The 23,108-nt window shown below is 34.2% G+C and overlaps 1 protein-coding gene across 1 annotated transcript in view; it reads right to left on the bottom strand.

The window, feature by feature from the left end:
* ASCC3 (activating signal cointegrator 1 complex subunit 3) overlaps positions 1 to 23,108 on the bottom strand; it is a 366,263-nt gene that overhangs the window by 61,629 nt on the left and 281,526 nt on the right. The window contains exons 35-36 of the mRNA XM_032408161.1: positions 21,204 to 21,315; positions 20,874 to 21,008 (exon numbers count right to left, since the gene is read on the bottom strand). Coding sequence (XP_032264052.1) covers positions 20,874 to 21,008; positions 21,204 to 21,315 — 247 coding nt within the window. The remainder of the gene's footprint in view (positions 1 to 20,873; positions 21,009 to 21,203; positions 21,316 to 23,108) is intronic.

Here is a 23,108-nt window from a genome sequence, read left to right as displayed (position 1 = left end):
TTTCACAAATAGCTCTAGACTTCATCCTCACTCCTTAGTCAGTTCTCTAGTCTCTCTGAGACTTGTTTACACGAGTCCATATATTATCCTCTGGCTATTTCCTCGTAACTGGAAAGCCTTTCTCACTCTCATTAATCTTCCATTTTGTAGGAGAATCTTCTATGAAGTGTTAGTTTTTGATTTCTACTTAGTGCTTTAAAATGTTTATCTTTGCTTGGCTTACAAAATGCTCTTGGTAGAACAACAAGACTTAGACTCATTATTAATAAAAGTCCAAAACTTAGCCAAAAGAAAGATTGTAAGAGGTAACTAAAGTCACAGGAGGGTCTGATTTATCTATCTATCTATCTATCTATCTATCTATCTATCTATCTATCTATCATCTATCTATTTATTTATTTATTTATTTATGAGGGTCTGATTTTAAATAAATATCCCAGAACATATGTCTTGCTATTCAAAATAAACACTGTGAGAAGTTATAAATTCATTTCAATAGGGCTTGCATCACTCAAAACATTTTTTTTTTTTAATTTTTTTTATTGTTATGTTAATCCCCATACATTACACTCAAAACATTTTTAAAGTCTTCTTTTGGATTTTCCACCACCTCACTTTCAATCTGGGGGAGTCTTTGGTGGGAATGCAAGCTGGTGCAGCCACTCTGGAAAACAGTAGGGAGGTTCCTCAAAAAGTTGAAAATAGAGCTACCATAAGACCCAGCAATTGCACTACTGGCTATTTACCCCAAAGATACAAATGTAGTCATCTGAAGGGGTACTTGCACCCCGATGTTTATAGCAGCAATGTCCACAATAGTCAAACTATGGAAAGAGCCAAGATGTCCATCGACAGATGAATGGATAAAGAAGATACGGTGTATATATACAATGGAATATTATGCAGCCATTAAAAGGAATGAAATCTTGCCATTTACAACGATGTGGATGGAACTGGAGGGTATTAGGCTGAGCGAAATAGGTCCATCAGAGAAAGACATGTAGCATATGACCTCACTGATAATGAGGAATTCTTAATCTCAGGAAACAAACTGAGGGTTGCTGAAGTGGTGGGGGGTGGGAGGGATGGGGTGGCTGGGTGATAGACATTGGGGAGGGTATGTGATATGGTCAGCGCTGTGAATTGTGTAAGACTTGAATCACAGATCTGTACCTCTGAAACAAATAATACATTATATGTTAAAAAATAAAAGAAGATAGTAGGAAGGGAAAAATGAAGGGGTGGAAATCGGAGGGGGAGACGAACCATGAGAGACTATGGACTCTGAAAAACAAACTGAGGGTTCTAGAGGGGAGGGGGGTGGGAGGATGTGTTAGCCTGGTGATGGGTATTAAAGAGGGCACATTCTGCATGGAGCACTGGGTGTTATGCACAAACAATGAATCATGGAACACTACATCAAAAACTAATGATGTAATGTATGCTGATTAACATAACATAATAAAATAAAATAAAATAAAAAGAAAGTCTTCTTTTGGTATTATAGTCAGAATGACTTTAGAAACTACACTTATCTTCTAACCAATTTTACAACCAAAAATCATACTGCCTGACTTAATCAACAAATTTAGTCTTCTGACTTGATGTCAAATAATTTCCTGTCATTTTCTCAAAACAAAAGCAAACATCCAAACAGAAAAGTACCATTAATGGGGAACATTTTGTGCCCAAAATAATAGTGCCATGGCCTGAATGAAGTTAATATTTTTTGTAGTGAAGTTAGTAAACAGCTTTTAAAGATAATCCTAAGACAACAGTTAATGAATGTATTAGTTCTGTCATGTTTATTTTAAAAGTCCCTTAACTTCAGTTTGAAGGCTATATGAACTACTCAAAAATATGAACACATACATGGATCACACAATAACACAGAGGAAACAGGTGTCACATGGCAATTATAAATTGGGAGAATAAAAATGAACCATTAAAAAAATAGCCTGGATATACATAAAACAAAACAAAACAAAACCCTGCCAATCAGATAGCTAATGTTATGTCTTTCTGGTAATATGCTTAAGTGGGTACTTTAGGCATCCTAAGTTTGAGCCTATTTAGGCAGAAAGCTTTTCTTTTGTTCATGTTTATAAAATTAAATGTTTTGTTATTAACTCATAAGATTAATTACTTCCTCATATTTAGAGTTACCAATATTTTGGCTCCAGGGCAAACTTTTCAGAAGTTATATTTAAAGGCAACAAAGAAAAATAGAAATTTTCAGTACCAGATGTCTGGGAAGATCCCATTTGGATTTGAGCTACTTAAATTTGCAATCATGTATTTATACATCTAACAGAGCTTCTGTTTCCCCCAGAAATCAGAAAATTAACTAGCTTTGTAGCATCTTCCTTGATCTGCCACCCGTGCCCTGAGGATTAGAGACTCCACCTGAGCTTGTTTTACAAGCATAACAGAAAAAATTAATCTCTGCTGGCAGCGCTCCCACTGGGATACTGATGAATAATGATATCCCTCTTTTGCTGCCCTCTCAGTCCACTAGAAAAGCCACTCTAACCCAGCAACGTGGAAACTGCTGAAACCATTCCAGCTGTGGATTAGCAGGCAGTCAAGCATCCATCTGCTCTGTGTGAATCAAGAGAAAGCAAACAAGCATTCTTATGGCTAAAGTCATATTCAAACCCCATAATATCTTATAGGAATACATATATATGTATGTATATCTACTTGTATCTGTATCTCTATTTATCTACCTATCTCTTCAATAATAGGCAATCACATACTGTAAGCTAAATTAACTGAATTCCTCGATTTAGTTTGCATTTCCTGGTGCTTTAAACATTGGAAAACAAAGAACATGTTCAGGGGTTATAAAGTATAGCTCTTTTTCTTAATTGAAGTATAATTGACATACAATATCCTATTAGTCTCAGATGTACATCATAGTGATTTGATATTTTCATACATTATGAAATGATCCCCATGGTAAGTCTAGCCACCATCTGTCACCATACAAAGTTATTACAGTATTATTGACTACATTCCCAATGCTGTACGTTACATCCCCATGACTTCTTTATTTTGTAACTGGAAGTTTGTACCACTTAATCCCCTCCACCTATTTTGCCTGACCCTCTAACCTTCTTCTGCCCTCTGTTAACCAATAGTTCGTTTCCCGTATCTATGAGTTTGTTTCTGTTTTGTTTATTTTTGTTTTTTAGATTCCACATATAAGTGAAATCATATGGTATTTGTCTTTCTGTCTTATTTCACTTAGCATAATGCCCTCTAGGTCCATCTATGTTGTCGCAAATGGCAAGAAAACTATACGCTTTTAAATTTGATATTCAAATGGGGCAATTAACTCGAAATTAAACTTCTAGAGAGCAGCATGACATTACATTAGACATATACACATTCCCAGATTCTCAAATACAGCAACCAACTACTTGTTTCAAAAAGTAAGCCTGTTTAATCAGTTTCTAAGCAAGTGTTACACAAAGGATCTGTGGCCTTTAATTTCACTTAGCTTTCTTTTACTGACACACTGATGTAATAAATACTATGGACTTCTGCCTTCTCCAAAAAGGAAAGAACTATTGCTTATGGTTTACCAAGAGCAATTTTGAGTTTGACTGGATTCTTATCAGCTCTTTATTAATGAACCCCCCCAGTACTTCAACATGTCCATAATGTAATGATGACTGATGTTTATAATGACAGTTCTAGGATTTTAAAAGATCTTTATGGGTCTTCTCAATAGTCAAAGAAAAATTTTTTCGGCAAAGTTCTAAGAGTATCTTATAGCATTTCAGTTCTTTGAATTCTGAAATCCATGACATGTATTTAGGAATTTTATTTAAAAAGATATTTTAAGTAATCATTACACCATATTTCCAGTCAACAACAACAACAACCCACTCTGCTTTTAAGTTCTAGCCTGGTATTACCCACAGCACTTTCCCTCTGATTTTAGTTGCTTTTACTGGTTATTTCAATGTCTTACTGATTCTTTCCCCTCTCGCTTCTCTTCCTCCTTCATTGATTAAAACAGTAAAAGTAGTTCAAGGTTACTCCACTTTCTGTGCTTTCAGCGCAGCAGAGCAATACGCTGCTAGCTCGGTCAATGGTTCTGCAAGACAGTTTGTTCATCTGTCAGTAGAAGACACCTGTTTGGCATTTGTCTTACAAATTTGCTGACACTGTTTAATAAATAACAGAAAATACCTACAAAGATGGTGTTAAGGACCTACATCTAATAAGTTGAAGCTGTATATATGGAAAATTCTCCTTTGTTAATGGAAATACTTTAAAACTGAGACTATTGTGCTTCTGCCAAACTGCATTATTCCTCTGAATTACATACAAAATAGTGAAGAGAACATAAGAACATGTAGAATTTTATGTATGTGAGGAGCATGACACTTGGAAGTCCCTCTTACCTCCCAGTTTTTCGTTTTTGTGTTTTTTTTTTTTTAAGCAAAGTGAGTTCTAACTTTCTGACATAATCAAATTTCTGAGACATGCTTATATTCTATTGGACTGTCAGCTGGAAAACATTATAAAGTAAGTGGAGTCCTTTTTTAGGAAAATGTAATGTTAAAATAAAATGCAGATGGTATGAATAGTACTACTGGAATAAAGACCATATCTATGCATTTTATTCGGTAGTAACAACATTTTTCAGAATACATGTAAGAATGAAAATGGGGCACATCCATTTCTTTGGGTTGAGAAGTCAAAAGATATGCAGCTTACAATGCATCACTGGAGAAAAAAATCTAGGCTTCTGCCATATGTATAATGGCTCAGCATAAAAATATTCATTTTAGTCTTTCTCACAGTGGGAAGACTACAGTTTGCTAAGAATTATTAATCACTGGCTAGATCTTTTTCTTGGCAAGAGTTTTTCAAAACTATTCAGCTAATTAGTACGTGATTCTCTATTGTCTGACAAGGCAAGCACGAATATCTCAGTACTAGAATGTACACACCAGGCTATAAATGAACAAATCAAAACAAAAAACACTTGTCCACTGATTCTCTTCCAAAAAACTTAAGTTTATATTTAAGTGAGTATAAATTATTTATTCCTAAAGAAGACAGTTTTGGCCTTTTTAGAAAAATTTTCCAGTTTTTTTTTTTCTATTATAAATAACACTGTGATGAACATCTGTGTACATATATCTTGACAACATACTTGTTTCTTTAGGATAGATTCCTAGAGATGGAATCACAACACCAGGGAGCAGAAATTTCTTAAAGACTTTTCTTTTTTTTTTAACTTTGACAGATACTATCAAATTTCTTTCTAGAAAGACTGGGTTAATGAAAACTTTATCAGTGTCCTCTTTTCATTTTATAACTGGAGCCAGAGTTTTCTTTTTAATTAAAAAATTAAAATATATTACTTCTGTTTCATAACTGTAACAAATACTAATACTTAAAAATTGTATAGAGAGACATTCATATATTTTATACATTTATGTAGGCAAATCCATCCACTTCCTTTGCAATTTCTTCAATTCCTTTATGCTTTTTGTGTTTCTTCCCCCATATCTCTTTGAAATTTTAACATTATTTTGGCTTTGATCCTTAATCTTACTGAAATTTATTCTAATATATGCTATGAAATTAGAATCTAACTTGAATATTTTTCCAAAATGTTATACAATTTGCCCAACAATACTTGTTGAATAAATCACCTCTTAACCAATGATTTTATATTTTCTTTTTATTTGGTTAGAGCTTCACACCAATGTGTGAAAATTGTTCTGGCCTACCTGGGGAAGGAGGTATTCCTGCATATGGAATAGCATGAGCTCCATGGAGGAGCAAAAGGGGAAGAGCAGTTGAAGACTGGAGGCTATTTGCACTCCAACCTACACTGCAGCCAGACTTAGAACAATCTTGTATGGCATAATAATGAACCTGAATTTATCTTGTAATCTTTATCTTTTGAATAGAGGAGGTTAATGGTATTTGTCATATGTAGATATGATTTATATAAATTACAATTCATCAATTACTAGTGCATTATATATATCAAAATATTCATGAAAACTAGCAATAACAGATGTGAGTGACTACAGTTCCTAATTCAAAGAATTCAAGTATCATATGGTAGGCAATGTATTGAGGCTTTACACACATTATTTTATTTAACCTTCTCCTTTATTTTATAAAGGAGCATGAAGCTTGGACAGATTAAGTGACTAACCCAGGATCACATATTTAGAAAATGATGGAGTCACGTTTGTGTGACTGTGAAGCCCATATTCTAAATAACTAGACTTATCATACTCCAGACATACTAGTACAACTTATACTTTCAAAACAGTTAATATCAAACTATAATTACTTCTTAGGCATAGGGCTAGTCCCTTCCTAAAGGCAGGGACCATACCTGAATTATCACTGTCCTCTTGTACCTAACATGGTAGGTGCTAAATAAATACTTGTTGGAACTGCTGAAGATGTGTGTTTAAGAATATCTGTAGGATGGTAGCAGATATAGAACATATAAGCTTCTAAAAAGAGAAAATGAAGGACAAGAGAAAGTGCAACCAGTAAGGGAGGCAAAGAAGAAACTGCAGTAAAGGAAGGAAGAGATTTAAAAAGTGCAGAGTAATAGAAAGAATGGGCATTTATTTCCTCACTAGAAAATATAATGAGGTAGGGCTTTGTCTATTTGTATATCAAAAATTTTAATTTTTGAAAACCTGTATTTTAAAAATACCTGGACTCTCAATATGGTTCTCCTTCCTAAAATATCAGGTTAAATAATGTAATATTTGCCTACTTACTCAGGAAGAGAAACTACTAAATATCACAGCCCATTTTAGAGTTGGCATTACTAATGAACTAGATTAAATTGACCAGAGCTTTAACTGCAACTGAATGAAGAGAATTTTTCCAGATGAATATATGCCTAATAATATGACCAATTTGATTTGCCTGGTTTTTCTCTCAGCCAGGATCCCAGTGGCTTCCTGGCTGTTTTACAGCTTTCTGCTTAGTCCCAAAAGAAAGAACATTTTTCTTATTAATATAGCTTCCTCATAGATTTCAAGCCCAAGTTCCTAATTCAAAGAAGTGCTAATCCATTTGCAAAGCATCTCAGTGAAGGAGTAATCACCCAGCCATAATCACTATTACAAGTCATAATTACTTCATGAATTCTTTTAATTACTAAGTGGTTTTTAACAACTATAAATAGATGAGCACTCTTAGCAACACAGACATTGGTCTGGAAGCCAGGGTAATGTCTCATTAAAGAATCCTAGTGCTTTTTTATTTGGAGGTAGGATGATGTGGCAGTGGGGAATCATTACTTTTACAGACTTTGTCACTCCCCTGTGGTACACTAAAACCCAGAGCCATGGCCTCTGGTAAAATATTAACCTGGAGAGAAAGGAAGAAGCAACAAGGGAGTAGGGGAGTAAGGGCAAGAGAAAACTCAGAAAATGACACTGCCATCAAGGAAACCAACATCTCGCGAATGAAGTTACCATGTGTTCTTTTGAAAAAGCAATAACAAAACTCACTAACTACATGGTAGGGTAAAGGCAAAGCTATACTTGGGATCATAAGAGAAATAAGACTCTGTATTCTTCTATACTCCTCCAAATATTAATAATGAAATAAAAAGTTTCTTAGTGAATCCAATAAGGCCAGTCCTTCTGGTAGAGAGAGAGAGAGAGACCAAGTGTTCTGAACCCTTAAAACATATATAAGTATCAGACGAGATCGGGCGTGCTCAGGGTGGGATGGCCGTAGACAAAAACATATATAAGTATCTAGAGTATGACAGTTTTGAATGCAAAACAAAAGTAAAACACAAATAAGAAACATGAACGAAAACATCGCACCAAACCAAAAAAATCTACCTTGATCAAGGTCAGATATGTCTGAACATGTATTTTTTACCTTATTAGATCTTCACACTAATCCTGTGATGATAAGTAGGGCAGGTATGACTGCACATCTTTTAATGAACGAGGAAACCGACACTAAGAAATTAAATGACCTGCCACTTACACAAAGAAGTTAAAATGGCTATGCTGAGATTTGAACCCATGTTTCCTAAATGCAAATGCCACACTATGGCCCCTTGGTCTATTAATGGCCTTTGTCCACAGTCACAGGTCTTTCCCCACCTCCTCAGTTTCAGCTGAGGACCTTGCTTCTTAAGTTTATAAAAAAATTAAAGCAAACACAAGGGGATTTCCTCATTATCCTACCACCTACTAACCTATACCCCAATACTCCATCTTTTCTCCCATTACAATGGATTAATTTGCTCTGCTATCTAAGGCCAATTTTTCCACTTATGCGTTGATTCCTATTTCCCTTTTGTTTTCTTAAGGACTTTGCTCTTTCCCGTAACATCATTTTTTACCTCACTATAGGATCATTTTTATCTGCATACAAATATTCTATATCTTAAATTAAAAAAGGAAATTGATTTTATATCCTGCCCCCAGCTCCAAGTAAGAATTAGCTATATTTACCATCTCTGCTTTCTTATAACTCAGTCTCTGGGTCCTTTCAAATACAATAAGGTTTTTGTCTCCTATCACTCTGCTGAAATTACTCATGAAAGACATCTAGGATCTTAATCTTATCAAGTCAAACAAACAACTGGAGCTCTCACCACTCCGTATCAATAATCTTTAACCCAGTTAATCACCATCCCCTTCTTGAGATATTTTTCCCCCCTTGGCTTCCAGGACCATTCACTCTCCTGGAGGTTTTCCTTCCACTTCTCATCCCTCATTCTCAGTTTTCTTTGCTGACCCACCTTCTCCTCTTTCTCCCCAACCCCAACATGCTAAGTTCCCAGAGCTCAATCCTCAGACCACTTTTCTTTTGTGTTTTTAATTTTAATTCTAGTATAGTTAACATACAGTGTTATTTTAGTTTCAGGTATACAATATAGTGATACAACCTTTCCATACAACACTGGTGGCTCATCACAAGTGCACTCCTTAACCCCATCACCTATTTTACCCATCCCCCAACCACCTGCCCTCATCAGTTTGTTCTCTATAGTTAAGAGTCTATTCTTGGTTTGTCTCTTTTTTTCCCCCTTTGTTTGTTTTGTTTCTTAAATTTCACATATGACTGACATCATATGGTATTTGTCTTTCTCTGACTGACTTATTTTGCTTAGCATTATAAATCTCTCTAGCTCCACAGATTTCTTTTCAATACTTACTCCACCCAATCTCACCCAACCTCAGGACTGAAATTTTGAATACCATCCATATGCCAGTTACCAGCACCCCCAAGTAAACACAGACCCCACCTTTTTTACCAAGTCTTCTCTACCTCAGTAAATGGTATTCTCTTTACCAAGTTGTTCAGGCCAAAAACCTAGCATTGTCTTTATTTCCTCTGTTTACTTATAATTAACCCATCAATTCCTATTGGTTCTATATTCAAAACATCCTGAGTCTAACTACGACGCATCATTTCAACTTCTGACCATTCTATCCAAGCCATTTTCTCTCACCTTGACTTTCAACCATTTCTCTTCTATTTGACTAACAACCATTTCTCTATTAAGGAGCCAGAGTGTTTTTTTCAGAACAAATAATACCACATCACTCTTTTGATCAAAACCCTTCCAATGGCTTCTTTGAACACTTAGAGGACAAAATCCAGACTCCCTAGGGAGACCACAGATGACCTAGCCCCCTGCATACCATGCCCTCCCAATGCTTGTTCTGCTCTAACCACACTGGCTTCCCTGCTATTCTTTGAACCTAACAAGTAATTCCTGCTTGATGGCCTTTGCATATGCTTTTCCTTCTGCCTAGAATTTCTTCCCCGAGGCTTTCTCATGAGTTGGTTGCTCATGTCCCTCAGTTCTCTGTTCAGACATCTCCTCAGAAAAGCTTTCTTTAACTGTCCTATCTAGAACAGTCTCCTCTAGTTACCTGTAGACACTTGCCCGATTTTTAAAAATCCCATTTATATCTACTTTGTTATATTACATGTTTATTTACTTGTTTGTGTACTAGCCCCACTATGAATATAAGGTCCATGAATATGGAAACTTCATCCGCCTAGTCTGCTGTTGTATTCTCCATGCCTGGAGCATAGTCTGTATGTAATAAATATTATTATTAAATATAATAATAGCTTCTGTTTACTGAGTTTACTGTAAATGAGCAAAGGACTGTTTTGTGCTTTACCTATATTAACTAATTTAATCTTCCCAGTAACTCCATGAGGTGCTTACAGTGGTGATATCACAAAAGTCATAGCTATGAATCATTCTGTACTTGGACTATTGGCTGTTTCCTTTAAAACAGGACGATGAAACAATCAGAAGGATTAATTGATAAGAAACTGCTTTGGAGAAAATAATCAGAAGATATAAATCTCTATATAGACTAAATAATGGCTAAATGTACAAGGACTAGTGGTGGTCTGATAACCAATAAGTGGGTGAACACTATTAAAAATTAAGTATAAGGATAAGTATAAGGAAATATAGCCAAATAACAAATTAAGGAAGGATGATTGTACTGTTTTCGCTAAAAGCCTTCTAAACTTGTAAAGTAGTATTATTTGTACAATAAAATTCAATAAACCAGGGAGATGGCTACATATAATGACTTATTTTTAAACACATATTAAGATACACTTTAATATATTTTACAACAGAGAATTCACAAAAGTTTGATCCCAAACTGTCAACAGTTTTTAAAAAATATATATTTTTAAGCACATAGTGATTCTATTGTTTTTCTACATTATTACATAAAGAAAAAGCCTGGCACATTAATTAATCTAGAAGGCTATTATGTCCCTCAGCACCAAGGAGTATGTCTATGATTATTTTTTCCTTTTAAAATTCCATGTTTCTAAAAAAATGTAATATTGTGGACTCCACTTATTGGGGGTTGGAAAAGAAATTAGGATGTTTAGTTTTTCTTTTGCTCTGCTATACAGAAGTGATACTGAAATACATTGAGTTGGCTTTAAGTATTGGGAATAATTACACTTATTTACCTACTTGGCAGCTCTCTGAAAATAAAAGTTGGACAGAACACTTAGCAAATCTATTTAGCTTAAACAATGTTTTGGCATTATTTGTATTTGGAAGATACTTAGGACAGGAACCATGAGCCTTTTGGAAAATTTCTGATCACCATTATTAATTTGAGGAAGGAGCTAGCATTGATTTCTGAACTGTTCCACCTGCTGGACCAATAGGACCTTAACAATAATTTTAGAGCACTTAACTTTATTGGGATTATATTAGAAACATTTTGAGCAGAAACCAATTTCTGGCATACAAAAACTGCATTTTAAAATATTTTATCCAATGTTTAAGTTTCCATTTATCTTCTACTTATTTTTGAAGTTTAAACAACGCTCTACTGACCCACAGAACGAAGTGACAAATGGCTAGAATTTAGGGAAGAGATTTGATTCCAGCAATATCATAATCTTTGATGTTATTTTTATTTCCCCAATGTGATGGTATGTGTATCAATAATTCTTTTTTTTTTTTTTAAGATTTTATTTATTTATTTGACAGAAAGAGCACGCGAGCACAAGCGGGGGAGCGGCAGGCAGAGGGAGAAGCAGGCTCTCTGCTGAGCAAGGAACCCAATGTGGGACTCCATCCCAGGACCCTGGGATCATGACCTGAGCCGAAGGCAGACACTTAACTGACTGAGCTACCCAGGTGTCCCAATAATTTTTTTTTTTAATTAAAGATTTATTTATTTATTTTGGAGAGAGAGAGAGAGCGCATGCACGTGCACAGGAGAGAAGGAGAGGGAGAGAGAATCTCAAGCAGACTCGCCGCTGAGTAGAGCCTAATGCGGGGCTCGATGCCAGGACCCTGAGATCATGATCTGTGCCAAAATCAAGAGTTGGATGCTTAACTGATTGAGCCACCCAGGCACCCCTGTATTGACAATTCTAAATAGTTATGATATCTGATATCATTAAATTAAGCAGAGATACCAAAGATAAAATATTTTCAAAACTAAATTAATGATTTCCTTTGCCAAATGATTCGTGATAGGGTTCCCTGTAAAGTAAACTACCCTGAAGTTTTATAAACATAATTTATATGACACCATCCAAGATTATACTTGTAATTAAAAAAATGTCTAAATGTAGACTCCTTCTGCAAATACTTATATGACCCCCATGACTTATACACCTCCTGCCTATAGGCCAGGCTGGTAATTCTGACTTTTTGGGGACAGCAATGTCAGCAACTCTTCTGCTCTGAATGCTAAGTACGACTAAACACTTCTCATGCATAGGCGCAGCTATATTAAGCAGCAATAGCCAAGAGACAGGTATTTAGCACAAGCCTTTCCCTTGTTTTTATTAGGATCTTTGGGCTCCAGGACAAATCTCCTTAAAAGATATGGGTCTTCTATTTCTTTGGTATTCCCCAAAGTACACTGAGTATTGGACAGAACACTTAGCAAATCTTAATAAATGTTGACAAGCCAAAAGTATTTTTTATAGATAGCTTAGGCTGAGAAGGTTAATGGTGTATTTTATGTACCTTGTGCTTTGTAAGTTTAAATAAAAGGGCAAAATAAGAGGCAAGAAGAGGAAAAAGAAAAGTATAAAATGGCAAAGGGAGAAACAAGACATTTAAAAGGTTGCTGGGAGATACGAATTCTAATTCCAACTTTGCCCTTTCCCTACTCAGAGTTGAGTTTTTATATTATTTTTCCACACTGATTGTGTCTTCTTGGGCAAGAATGGGTCTTTGTTCTTCGACAAAATGAGGAAGTTAAATTAGGTGATAAAGAAAGAAATATCAAAGCTATTCATATTTTGATATGTAAAATCATTTCTTAATTAACAATTCTACTTAATCACAAACGATTAGATTCCTAATAATTGCCAGTTGTCATTCTGTGGGACATTTTAGGAAGCCAAAAAAAAAAAAAATCAAAAATTTAAAACAGGACAAATTTCAGGTAACATCATAAATACATTTTAGGCTCATCAGAACATAATCACCTTAAAAATCTTGAAGTAATCTATTGAAGCACAACAGATATATCTAAGACTGAGGTCTTTTACCAGGAAAATATTGCACTTTTCTCTGTGCTGAGGAGAGCTTATATGTACAGAAAGCCGGGAAGAAGCTGAGAAATAAGGGAGAAGAGGGAAAGTCTCAAGGGAAAGAGACCAAGAGAAGTAGAAAGAGAACTTTTTTTCAAGACATTTGCCATCTGTGCCTGTCCAAAAGATGCCAGGCAGCTCCCCAGCCTGAGGGTTAGGGACGCTCTTCTCACAAACCCTGGAAGATATCCCATTAGGTTTCCCCACCAGGAAGATAAAGAGTAGCAGATGGGATTCTGCAATTGTCAGGAGGTTATTTGGAAATGGAAGGCCACGAGGTTGGTGGTGTTCACTGTTACTCAGTTAACCTCTCCTTCCTTTCATTCTTCCTTTAATGAACTCTTTAATTTTGCATGCTGGGTCCCCTACTGATGCTATTCATATCTGGCTTGTCCTTTTTATTTGTTTTGTTTTAAATTTCTCTCTTTTTAAAACAATATTGCTTATTTTTCCAATCTCATGTTTGAGAAAGATGTATTTGCAATTTTCTACCAAAAGATTTGTAGTTGTGCTCAAACAGGACAAAATTTGAGCATTAAAAATGCTCTATTACTGAAAATGCTCTATATATGGGCAGAGCGAAGAATCTGTATGCTTTTAAAGAAAGCAGTACAGAGAACTGCCAAACCTGGAAATTTATTGACATATAAAAATCTTATTGCTCTGGTACTTTTCTAAATTTGGAATGGTTCTATTTTATATTAACATATGAAACCCATACTTTTAGTCAATATCCAAGGCTTTGTGAAAAAATAAAAATTTCACAACTTTTCAGATTGGATATTTGATATATAATCTTATGTTTCTGTGTAGTCACAAGAACCATAACAACTGAGTATATCTTTTAAAAAAAATTATTGGAAATTCTAGAGACAGAATACATTTGGGGCATATTCTGCTTTCTTTCAAAGCTATTAATACGATAGCAAGCATATTCGTAAATCTGTTCAAATAAATTTTCTCTAACTTTGAAATCTTTTCATTTCTATTATCGTTTTAAAATAGGTTACCTTCTAAAAGTTCACTGAACATATCAACTCATGATCCTTGTTTGCCATGACGACAGGCACTTTCTACTCTAGATGTGGGCTTTCAGTGCCAACATCATTAAGAGATTCTTTAAATTACTTTTTAAATGTCCTTTTCCCTCAGGATTTTCACTTATATCTAATTAGACTACTTACTCCACGCCATGTAATCCCTGTTGCCAAAACTGCTAAATGCTTCAATAAGTAGGAGGAGGGCATCAATGGAGCAAGACAGATGTAATGTCACTGGTTAACAATAGAAGTGTGAAGCAGCTGCCTTAATTATGAAGCTTATTAATTCATGGTGTTAAAAAAAACTTGGCAAGAGTTCTTATAAAATAGCTAAACTTTCCAAATAGCATCATATCGCTTAAAACTTAAAATATATGTTTCCAATAAGAAATATTGAAATAATTATTTTGTCACAGTAATTAACAACTGCATTTAACATCTATAATTCTAAGTTACAAGGGCCACACATAAATTTAAAAGTATTCCTGCTTTTTAATTAACTTTTAAAAAAATATATACCCTTATACTTCCATGCTTTAAAAATTTTTTACAGTTGGAATTAAAACACTGGATAAGGATAAACTATGTCTCGGAGAGGAAGGAAGATATAGAGAAGGGATTCTAAAGAACTACTCTCTATGAACCCAGAAAATGTAACCTCATTAAATTTCAATTTCATTACCCGTAAATTAATGTTTACCATGAAGCACTGTTTGATGATTACAAATGATGTATATAAAATGCCTGGCATGTAGTAGGTGCTCAATAAAAGATAGTATTATTTTTTAATGGATGTATTAGAAAGACAAAATTTAAATAAATGGGTTGCTATTATAGAATAAGATTAGTGAACAGAAATACTCTCAGTACCAATCTTTGGCCTTAGAGTTTTTAACTATCATTTAAAGGCAATAACATCTGAAGATGTAAGCTAGAAACAGTTCAATTTCTTAGGAAGAAGACAAATGAGGAGAAATGGAAGTCTCAAAAGAGGTGTTACTAAAAAAAAAAAAAAAAAAAAAAATTAGTGGAACTGTATTTTCTTTTTCAGTGTTGACCGAAATAAAAATTTATATATAATGAAGTAATAACCAACAAGAATTAGTTCCTGGAAGTTTAACACACTGCCACATTTAAAAAAACAAACAAAACTCCTTATATTACTTGGAGGGATGAAAATATTCCAAGTATCTAGTGGGCCAAGAGAAAACTCATGTAAATGCCACACAGGTCTAATCCTAATCCCCACCTTCTCTGTCTGTAAAGGAATGATCACCATCTATCCCACCAAATATGACAGGCAGAGTTCCACCTTGTCTTTTAGTTCTTCAGTAGTTTTATCATTAATAAATTCATTCCAGCCCTTTCTGAATCTATGTATTTGGCATATGTATGTGTGTCACACTCTCTCTCTCTCACATGTTTGTCAGTAATGTTCACTATTCTATCTCCTGCCCCTACAAAGAGCCTCACACATTATAGGTACAAAATAAATATTTTTTTACAAGAACCAGTATATGGTCTGTGGGTAGAAATATGACTGATAGAATTTAACATAGACCATGTAGAGAGTAACATATTAATGATAAAATATATAAATTATGCATACTTCATTTTATGCTTAAGGTATTTCTTTCTTTTTTAAAGATATTTCTTTTTTTTTTATTATGTTATGTTAATCACCATACATTACATCATTAGTTTTTGATGTAGTGTTCCATGATTCATTGTTTGCATATAACACCCAGTGCTCCACTCAATACATGCCCTCTTTAATACCCATCACCAGGCTAACCCATCCCCCCACCCCCCTCCCCTCTAGAACCCTCAGTTTATTTTTCAGAGTCGATAGTCTCTCATGGTTCGTCTCCCCCTCCGATTTCCCCCCCTTCATTTTTCCCTTCCTGCTATCTTCTTCTTTTTTTTTTTAACATATAATGTATTATTTGTTTCAGAGGTACAGGTCTGTGATTCAACAGTCTTACACAATTCACAGCGCTCACCATAGCACATACCCTCCCCAATGTCTATCACCCAGCCACCCCATCCCTCCCACCCCCCACCACTCCAGCAACCCTCAGTTTGTTTCCTGAGATTAAGAATTCCTCATATCAGTGAGATCATATGATACATGTCTTTCTCAAGATATTTATTTCTTAGGACAATTTCACTTAGCTTAGCTCCTTACTACTGGGAAGAGTTTAGTTTTCAACTTTAAACTCAGAAGTTTCCTCTTTGTCCATCCTTTGGTCAAAAGGATGATTATTGTCAATATAATACCATTCTGCAAAATACCAGTCTGACCCCAACCATTCTACTGATAGAGAAGAAAAAGAACAGAATTCAGAAGACAGGGTATACATGAACTTAATATATATATATATTTTTTTTAATCAAACCTGACAATCTTCTTTGAACACTGGAAGAGGGAAGTCTATAGTGCCAAAAACACTGTACAAGGAAGCATGTCATGAAATGACCTGATTAAATGCTTTTTCTTTTATTTTTGAAAGAAACTACACTGTCTGGTAATTATAAAGGCAAAAAAATTGTATACTTACTTTATTAAAAAGAAAATCAGAAAAGTTGACAGTGATATACAAAATGACTAAATAAAGAGTAGGAATTCTAATTAAATTAAGTAAAGGAAAAACAACTCTATAACTAACTATGAGATTCAAAATACTTATCTTCTCTAAAGGGAAAGAGGTCTAAAAACAGCTATCAATTATCAGTTATGAATACGTAAAATCAAGAGATTATCATCTGAAACTATGCTTGATGTTAAATAAAGAGAAATAATACATTTATGTATTTTTAAATGCCTGGTGAAAATGAATCAATGTCTTAATATTCTTTTTTCCTTCTATGATTGGTTACCTTCTAGTTTTTTTCTGTGTGCCAAGTATAATCAATCACATTGCAACATAGAGAACCTCAAAGGAAATCTTAATGAACACACTTTCTATACTATCATTAATACCAAAGGAAAGAAAACAAAAAGTTAAATACAATATGTAACCTAAGATAAAATGAGAAAACTTCATTCACTAAAAAATTAAACTGATGGAAGTATTAGAGTAAGATCAAAGTAATACTCAAGAGAATAGAAGCTTTTCAGTTGTGATCTCAGGAATACTAAAACTTCTTTAAAAAGATAATGTATTAATAAAAAAAGTTTAAAGATGACTTTAGAAACATCAATAACTACCTTTAAAAAGGAGATGCTGATAGTGAATGAGTTCTAATACTGCATTTTTCAAAAGTATAATATGACATTATTAAGCATTATAATAAAAACAATAATAATGAAAATATGCCTTTGAAACTAACGACACTCCTATTGGTTTCCTTTGCCCTGTTGTGTTTATCATCCTGTTTTCCAGAGCTCCTGTCTGGCTGCTCTTTTCTCCTTGTTTCAAAACCACAAGGAGATTTAATATCCATTTTTGGAGGTGAGAGTAAAGATAATGAGGCTATGTGAGTCATTTAGGAATCTTCAGTGTGGTAACAGAGAACATTTAAAAAGTACTTTTCAGCAACAGAATGAATTCTAGAAATTGCACTGTAATTATCTCAAATCCAATCTTGCTTTATTATTTAATATTTCTTTGTTAGTTACACATATGTTCTCTAGTGAATGGAAAGCAATTCTGACACAAGAAATTAACAAAACAGTGGTACCTGCAGATCTCCTTGGCTATGTGAGTCCTACAGTTCTAATGCCCCTATATCCTCATTCAAAAATCAGTGTCACTGAGATATTACAGACTTAGATGCTATCTAGCACAGGCTAAGTTTCCTAGACTAAACACCATAGGATGAAGAGATGACATCACTGTTGCTGTGAAAATTATTAAGGGGTAACCCCAAACAATATCTATATAAATATACTGTTGAGTTTATCTTACATGTATTTGCAGATGATTTGTTTTGCTTAGGTATCATAAGAATTGACCTTATTTTAATAAAAATAAACCATGAGATCAGTGTAACTGGTTTCAGGGGTTGTAATGGTAGAAAGAAACAAGCTGCTGAAAGGATGTGGACAGACCTCTTGTTCTGATCAATGCCTTTTCAGAGAAGACTGAAGAGGATAACAGTTTAATTCTCTTGGTACTGGATATATTTTTGGGTCTTTTTTTAGTGGGGTGGAGGGGGATACAGAGTGTAACAGGCATATGGTTTTCACAAACCTTTACAAACAATGTGCATCCAGTCTTTTTTTTTTTTTTTTTTCATGGATTGGAAGGACAAATATTGCTAAAATGTCTATACTACCCAAAGTAATCTATATATTTAATGCAACCCCTCCCAAAATAGCACCAGCATTTTTCACAGAGCTAAAACAAACAATTCTAAAATTTGTGTGGAACCACAAAAGACCCTGAATAGCCAAGGGAATGTTGAAAAAGAAAAGCAAAGCTGGAGGCATCACAATTCTGGACTTCAAGCTCTATTACAAAGCTGTAATCATCAAGGCACTATGGTACTGGCACAAAAACAGACACACAGATCAATGGAACAGAATAGAAAACCTAGAAATGGACCCACAACTCTATGATCAACTAATATTAGACAAAGCAGGAAAAAATATCCAACGGAAAAAAGATGGTCTCTTTAACAAATGCTGTTGGGAAAACTGGATAGCAACATAGCTATGAAACTGGACCATTTTTTTTTTTTTAACACCATACACAAAAATAAATTAAAAATGGATGAAAGACCTAAATGTGACACAGGAAACCATCAAAATTCTAGAGAAGAACACAGGCAGCAACCACTGACATCAGCCAAAGCAACTTCTTACTAGAAACGTCTCCAGAGGCAAGGGAAACAAAAGCAAGAACTACTGGGACTTCATCAAGATAAAAAAACTTCTGCACAGCAAAGGAAACAATCAACAAAACTAAAAGGCAACCTATGGAATGGAAGATATTTGCAAATAACATTTCTGATAAAGGGTTAGTATCCAAAATGTGCATCCAGGATCCAGTCTTAACACGTATCTCCTACCTCAAAATCTTCCACTTCAGAGTGTGTGTGTGTGTGTGTGTGTGTGTGTGTGTGTGTGAGACATGAGAGGCAGGACAGTGGTTAAGAACCCATACTTGAGTGGCTAGATTGCGAAGTATTCACTTGCTGTGTAACTTTAGAGAGATTAGTTAACCTGTAAAATAGGAATAATAATGGGATGTTATCAATATAAAATGAGTGTTATTGTTAGGATCAAATGAATTTATTGATGTAAAGTTCCTAGAATAGTGCTTAGCACATGAAAAGTGCTCAAAGGTGTTAGCTCTTATTACGTGTGTTCCCAAGGTAGGTATATACTTTTAATTATTAGATTAGATAAATATATCAAGGTAGGTAAATATGAAAGGAAAATTATATTCTTAAATCTAACAGATACTAGTTTAAAATACTTGCCCAAATTAATTAACCATGATTTTACTGTCTTCCACCCAGATAAATCATGTTTTTATGACTCTCTAACTGGGAAATAATAAAAACCTCATTCTTAGGGATCTAAAAACAATTCCTATTTTTTCATACTCTTACTTCAGAAACAAATTTTTAATTTCATAAAATTTTTTTTGATAGCTGCCTCATATACTTGAATTCTCTATTCTTTTCTATAGAGCAAATAACAGAGAACTGATGAATACAGGATCCATCCATCCATCAATTCATTAATAAATTATTTTCTGACTCACTACAATGTACTTGGCCCTATGTTCACACAAAATCTACAAACCAGCTTCTCAAAGGGAAAACACTGAAAAATTGGAAACTGTGAATGGGATATTGAAGCCAATTGAGAATGATAAGCAAAGAAGGTAAGAAAAAAGCTAATAAGTAAGTGAACTACCTCAGAATCAGTGATTATATGAGAGAAGGACCTTAAAGACATTATACAGTCCAATGGTTCTTAACTCTTTAAAATAATATCAATGTACCTGAGGGGTAAGATAATATATAGTTTTCATTTATAATATACATCTTGACTAATGTGCTAACAAAGTTCTGTGGGAAATTATATTTAAACTCAACAAAGACAAAATGCATATATAGTATGCTGAAAGGAAAATGGAGAAAATACTCCTAATAGTAATTTTAGCTTCAATATAAAATTTAGTTCTTAGCTTCTTGGCCAAAAAACAAAACCAAACACAGTATAGTTTTTTTTTTTTTTTTTTTTTTTACACCATGTGCTAAATCTGGTTGTATTTTTATTTTGGAAGGGGGACAGCGGAGGGAGTTGAACAGCTTTTTTGGCATTAGTTAATTCTAAGAGATCATAATTGTGTGTCCTTATGTAAAGAAACTTCAGGAACATCATAGGTTCAACAAGAAAGACCCAAAAGAAGCAGTAAGAAAAGTTGTCAATTATAATTCATAGAAGTTATTATATTGAAGGATAGGGTGATCATCTGGCTGCTGAGGATAGCCCAGTTTATACTTATTATCCTGGCTTAAATATTAATAGTGACCCATTCCATTCTCAGAAGTACCCAAGTTTGGATAATATAGTATGTAGGGAAACTTGGTCCAAATATGTTGCTCTGTAGTGATCTTGTTTGACAGAGGAAAAGATTTTATAAACAGTTTCCTGAATTTCTAGAGGCACTGGCTGGCAGCAATTTAAGACCCAAATTAAAAGAGAAGGTATGAAATACAGAAGATATAATCTCTTTATATTAAAAAGCAATGCAATAATATCATGAAACTCACACTCAAAATTGAAAGCAATTCTTCGGTACCACATTCAGGTTTCAAACGCTCTTTGAACATTTTAACTGTTTGGTGCTTTAAATAGTAGTAAGAAGCAATTCGGCCGTATGTCAGAGGTTCTATGCTCCGATTATCCTATTTCAAAAAGAAAGATAAAATTACAAATAAAAAGTACAATAGAAGCACACACATTCATAAAATTAATCGTTCTTACTGCAGTTTGCTATTGCAACAATTTTGTTAACATTTTTGGTTATCATTAGAACAAAAGCCCTACTGTTAAAAAGCTGGACAGTCTTTGCACTTGGAATGTATATGACTGAGTCATACCTCTCCAATTTCAATACAGTAGGAATGTTCCAATTCAACCAGAGACTTCTCAACCAGACTAGACAGAAATTTGTTCACAGAATCATGGCTCACATCACTCAAATTGTAGTAGCTGGAAAAGAAGCAAGGTCATTATTTGTTTCAAGATAGTTTCTACTAAAATTAGCATTTCAATTTTTTATCATTCTATTTTTTTTTCAGAATTTCAAAGAACAACTACACTTATGACAAATCAAAGAAGTAAAACAACTGCCAACTGCCAGTTTCATCGTACAGATCAAAATTCCCATACTAAGATTTGCGGACACGAACAATGAGAATACATTAAAACTATGTAAGATAAGCAGATAAAATTCAGCATCACATTAAAAAGATACTAACTTTCCAGTGTTAAAACTGGCATGACTTCACTTTATACATCTACAGCAAACTAAATGTATACACTAGATTTAGAAACAGAAGCATATTATATATAAATATATAATTCCCTTTTATATATAAAAACCCATCCTCAGTAACTTTATAAAACTCAAAGAACTATTGATTTGGGTAGCAGATGAATTCTTTCAGGAAATTTAGTCATTTATTGTTCTCTAAATGCTTAATAACTACATGTCACCCTAAATATTGGAAGGGACATCAAGCTAACAATGAAGCATTTGAACTAAGCTTCTATATACAAAAAACACACAGGTTCAGCTCTGTATATTTTCCGAGTAAAAGGCTGAAGGACATGCAATTCACCTGAAGGATCCTCCCTCTCAGTCCAGAAGTGTCTTGCCAAATATCTAAGATCGCCAGGAATCTGTGCCTGGGAACGGCTTCAAAGGGTGACAGAATGCCCCCACGTCATGGCAGATCTCTAATTTCTGGTGGTGAATCCTATACTCCGGTCAGCGTAGAGAATTGCATGTCCTATCTCCATCCAAATCAAGCAACAGGAGTGTAAAGTGCCCTCAGGACAGACTCATCACTGAGCCCCCAGCACAGAGGCTGTACTTCTGTACAGCACTAGGAAGGGGATATTCTTGGTCTGGGAAGAAAGTGTTAACAATCTCAAATGCGAGAGGCCTAAAGGAAACCATAACTGGCCAAGTATGGTGACTTTTTTTTTCTTTCTTCAAAGGGAAAGATTTGGGGTCAGCATACTGTCATAATTTATTTAAAAATACACAAAGTAGGACTTAAATGATGGCATGATATACTTTCAATAGAAAGAGAAGTTTGCACAAATGGCTAGATATACCAATATGAGAGCCTCCACTGAATAAGGATTAATAACAGACTATTTACTTGGGAAAATAACTGTAAATCATAATTATATGCTGATGATTTTAATTTTCACAAAAGAGAAATAGTTACTTTTCATTTTAATCTGCAGAGAAATTATTGCCTTTCCTGGAAAAGTTCTTGTCACAGACCAAAATAAAGCAATATTTATCAGTGAACAGATAAATAAGTATTGAAACCAGTGCTGTTGTTAATTTAAACAAAATGTACAAACTTTTATCTAGGCATATAAAGTGAAAATCCAGCATTAGAAACCATTAGAAAATATTTCCTTTATCCTGAAAAATGACTAAAAGGAGTATTAGTTAGAATAATGTATTCTGCTGTAGAAGGTGAAAATAAAAATTCTGGACATTCAATGCCCCATAAAAGAGATCTCTAAAGCCATTCCAAATTATTAGTGATACTTGTTGTCTTTCATTTTTTTCCGACAAATGGAATTTATCAGCCAAACTTTCTACAACAGAACTGTTTATTTTATATTTCACATTCTTTTGGGTTGCTAAATCTATACATTTTCCAACACGATTTTCAGCTGTCTGGATTAATATATAGTTGATAAAATTATTTCTAAATTGAAAAAAAAAAAGCAGTGAAAATGTGCCCAGGAACTGA

The sequence above is a fragment of the Phoca vitulina genome, unplaced genomic scaffold, assembly GCF_004348235.1.
Source record: "Phoca vitulina isolate PV1807 unplaced genomic scaffold, GSC_HSeal_1.0 scaffold9, whole genome shotgun sequence".
Classification (NCBI taxonomy): Eukaryota; Metazoa; Chordata; class Mammalia; order Carnivora; family Phocidae; genus Phoca; species Phoca vitulina.
The sequence above is the reverse complement of the archived record's forward strand: the minus strand, read 5'-3'. Positions and strand labels throughout refer to the sequence as shown.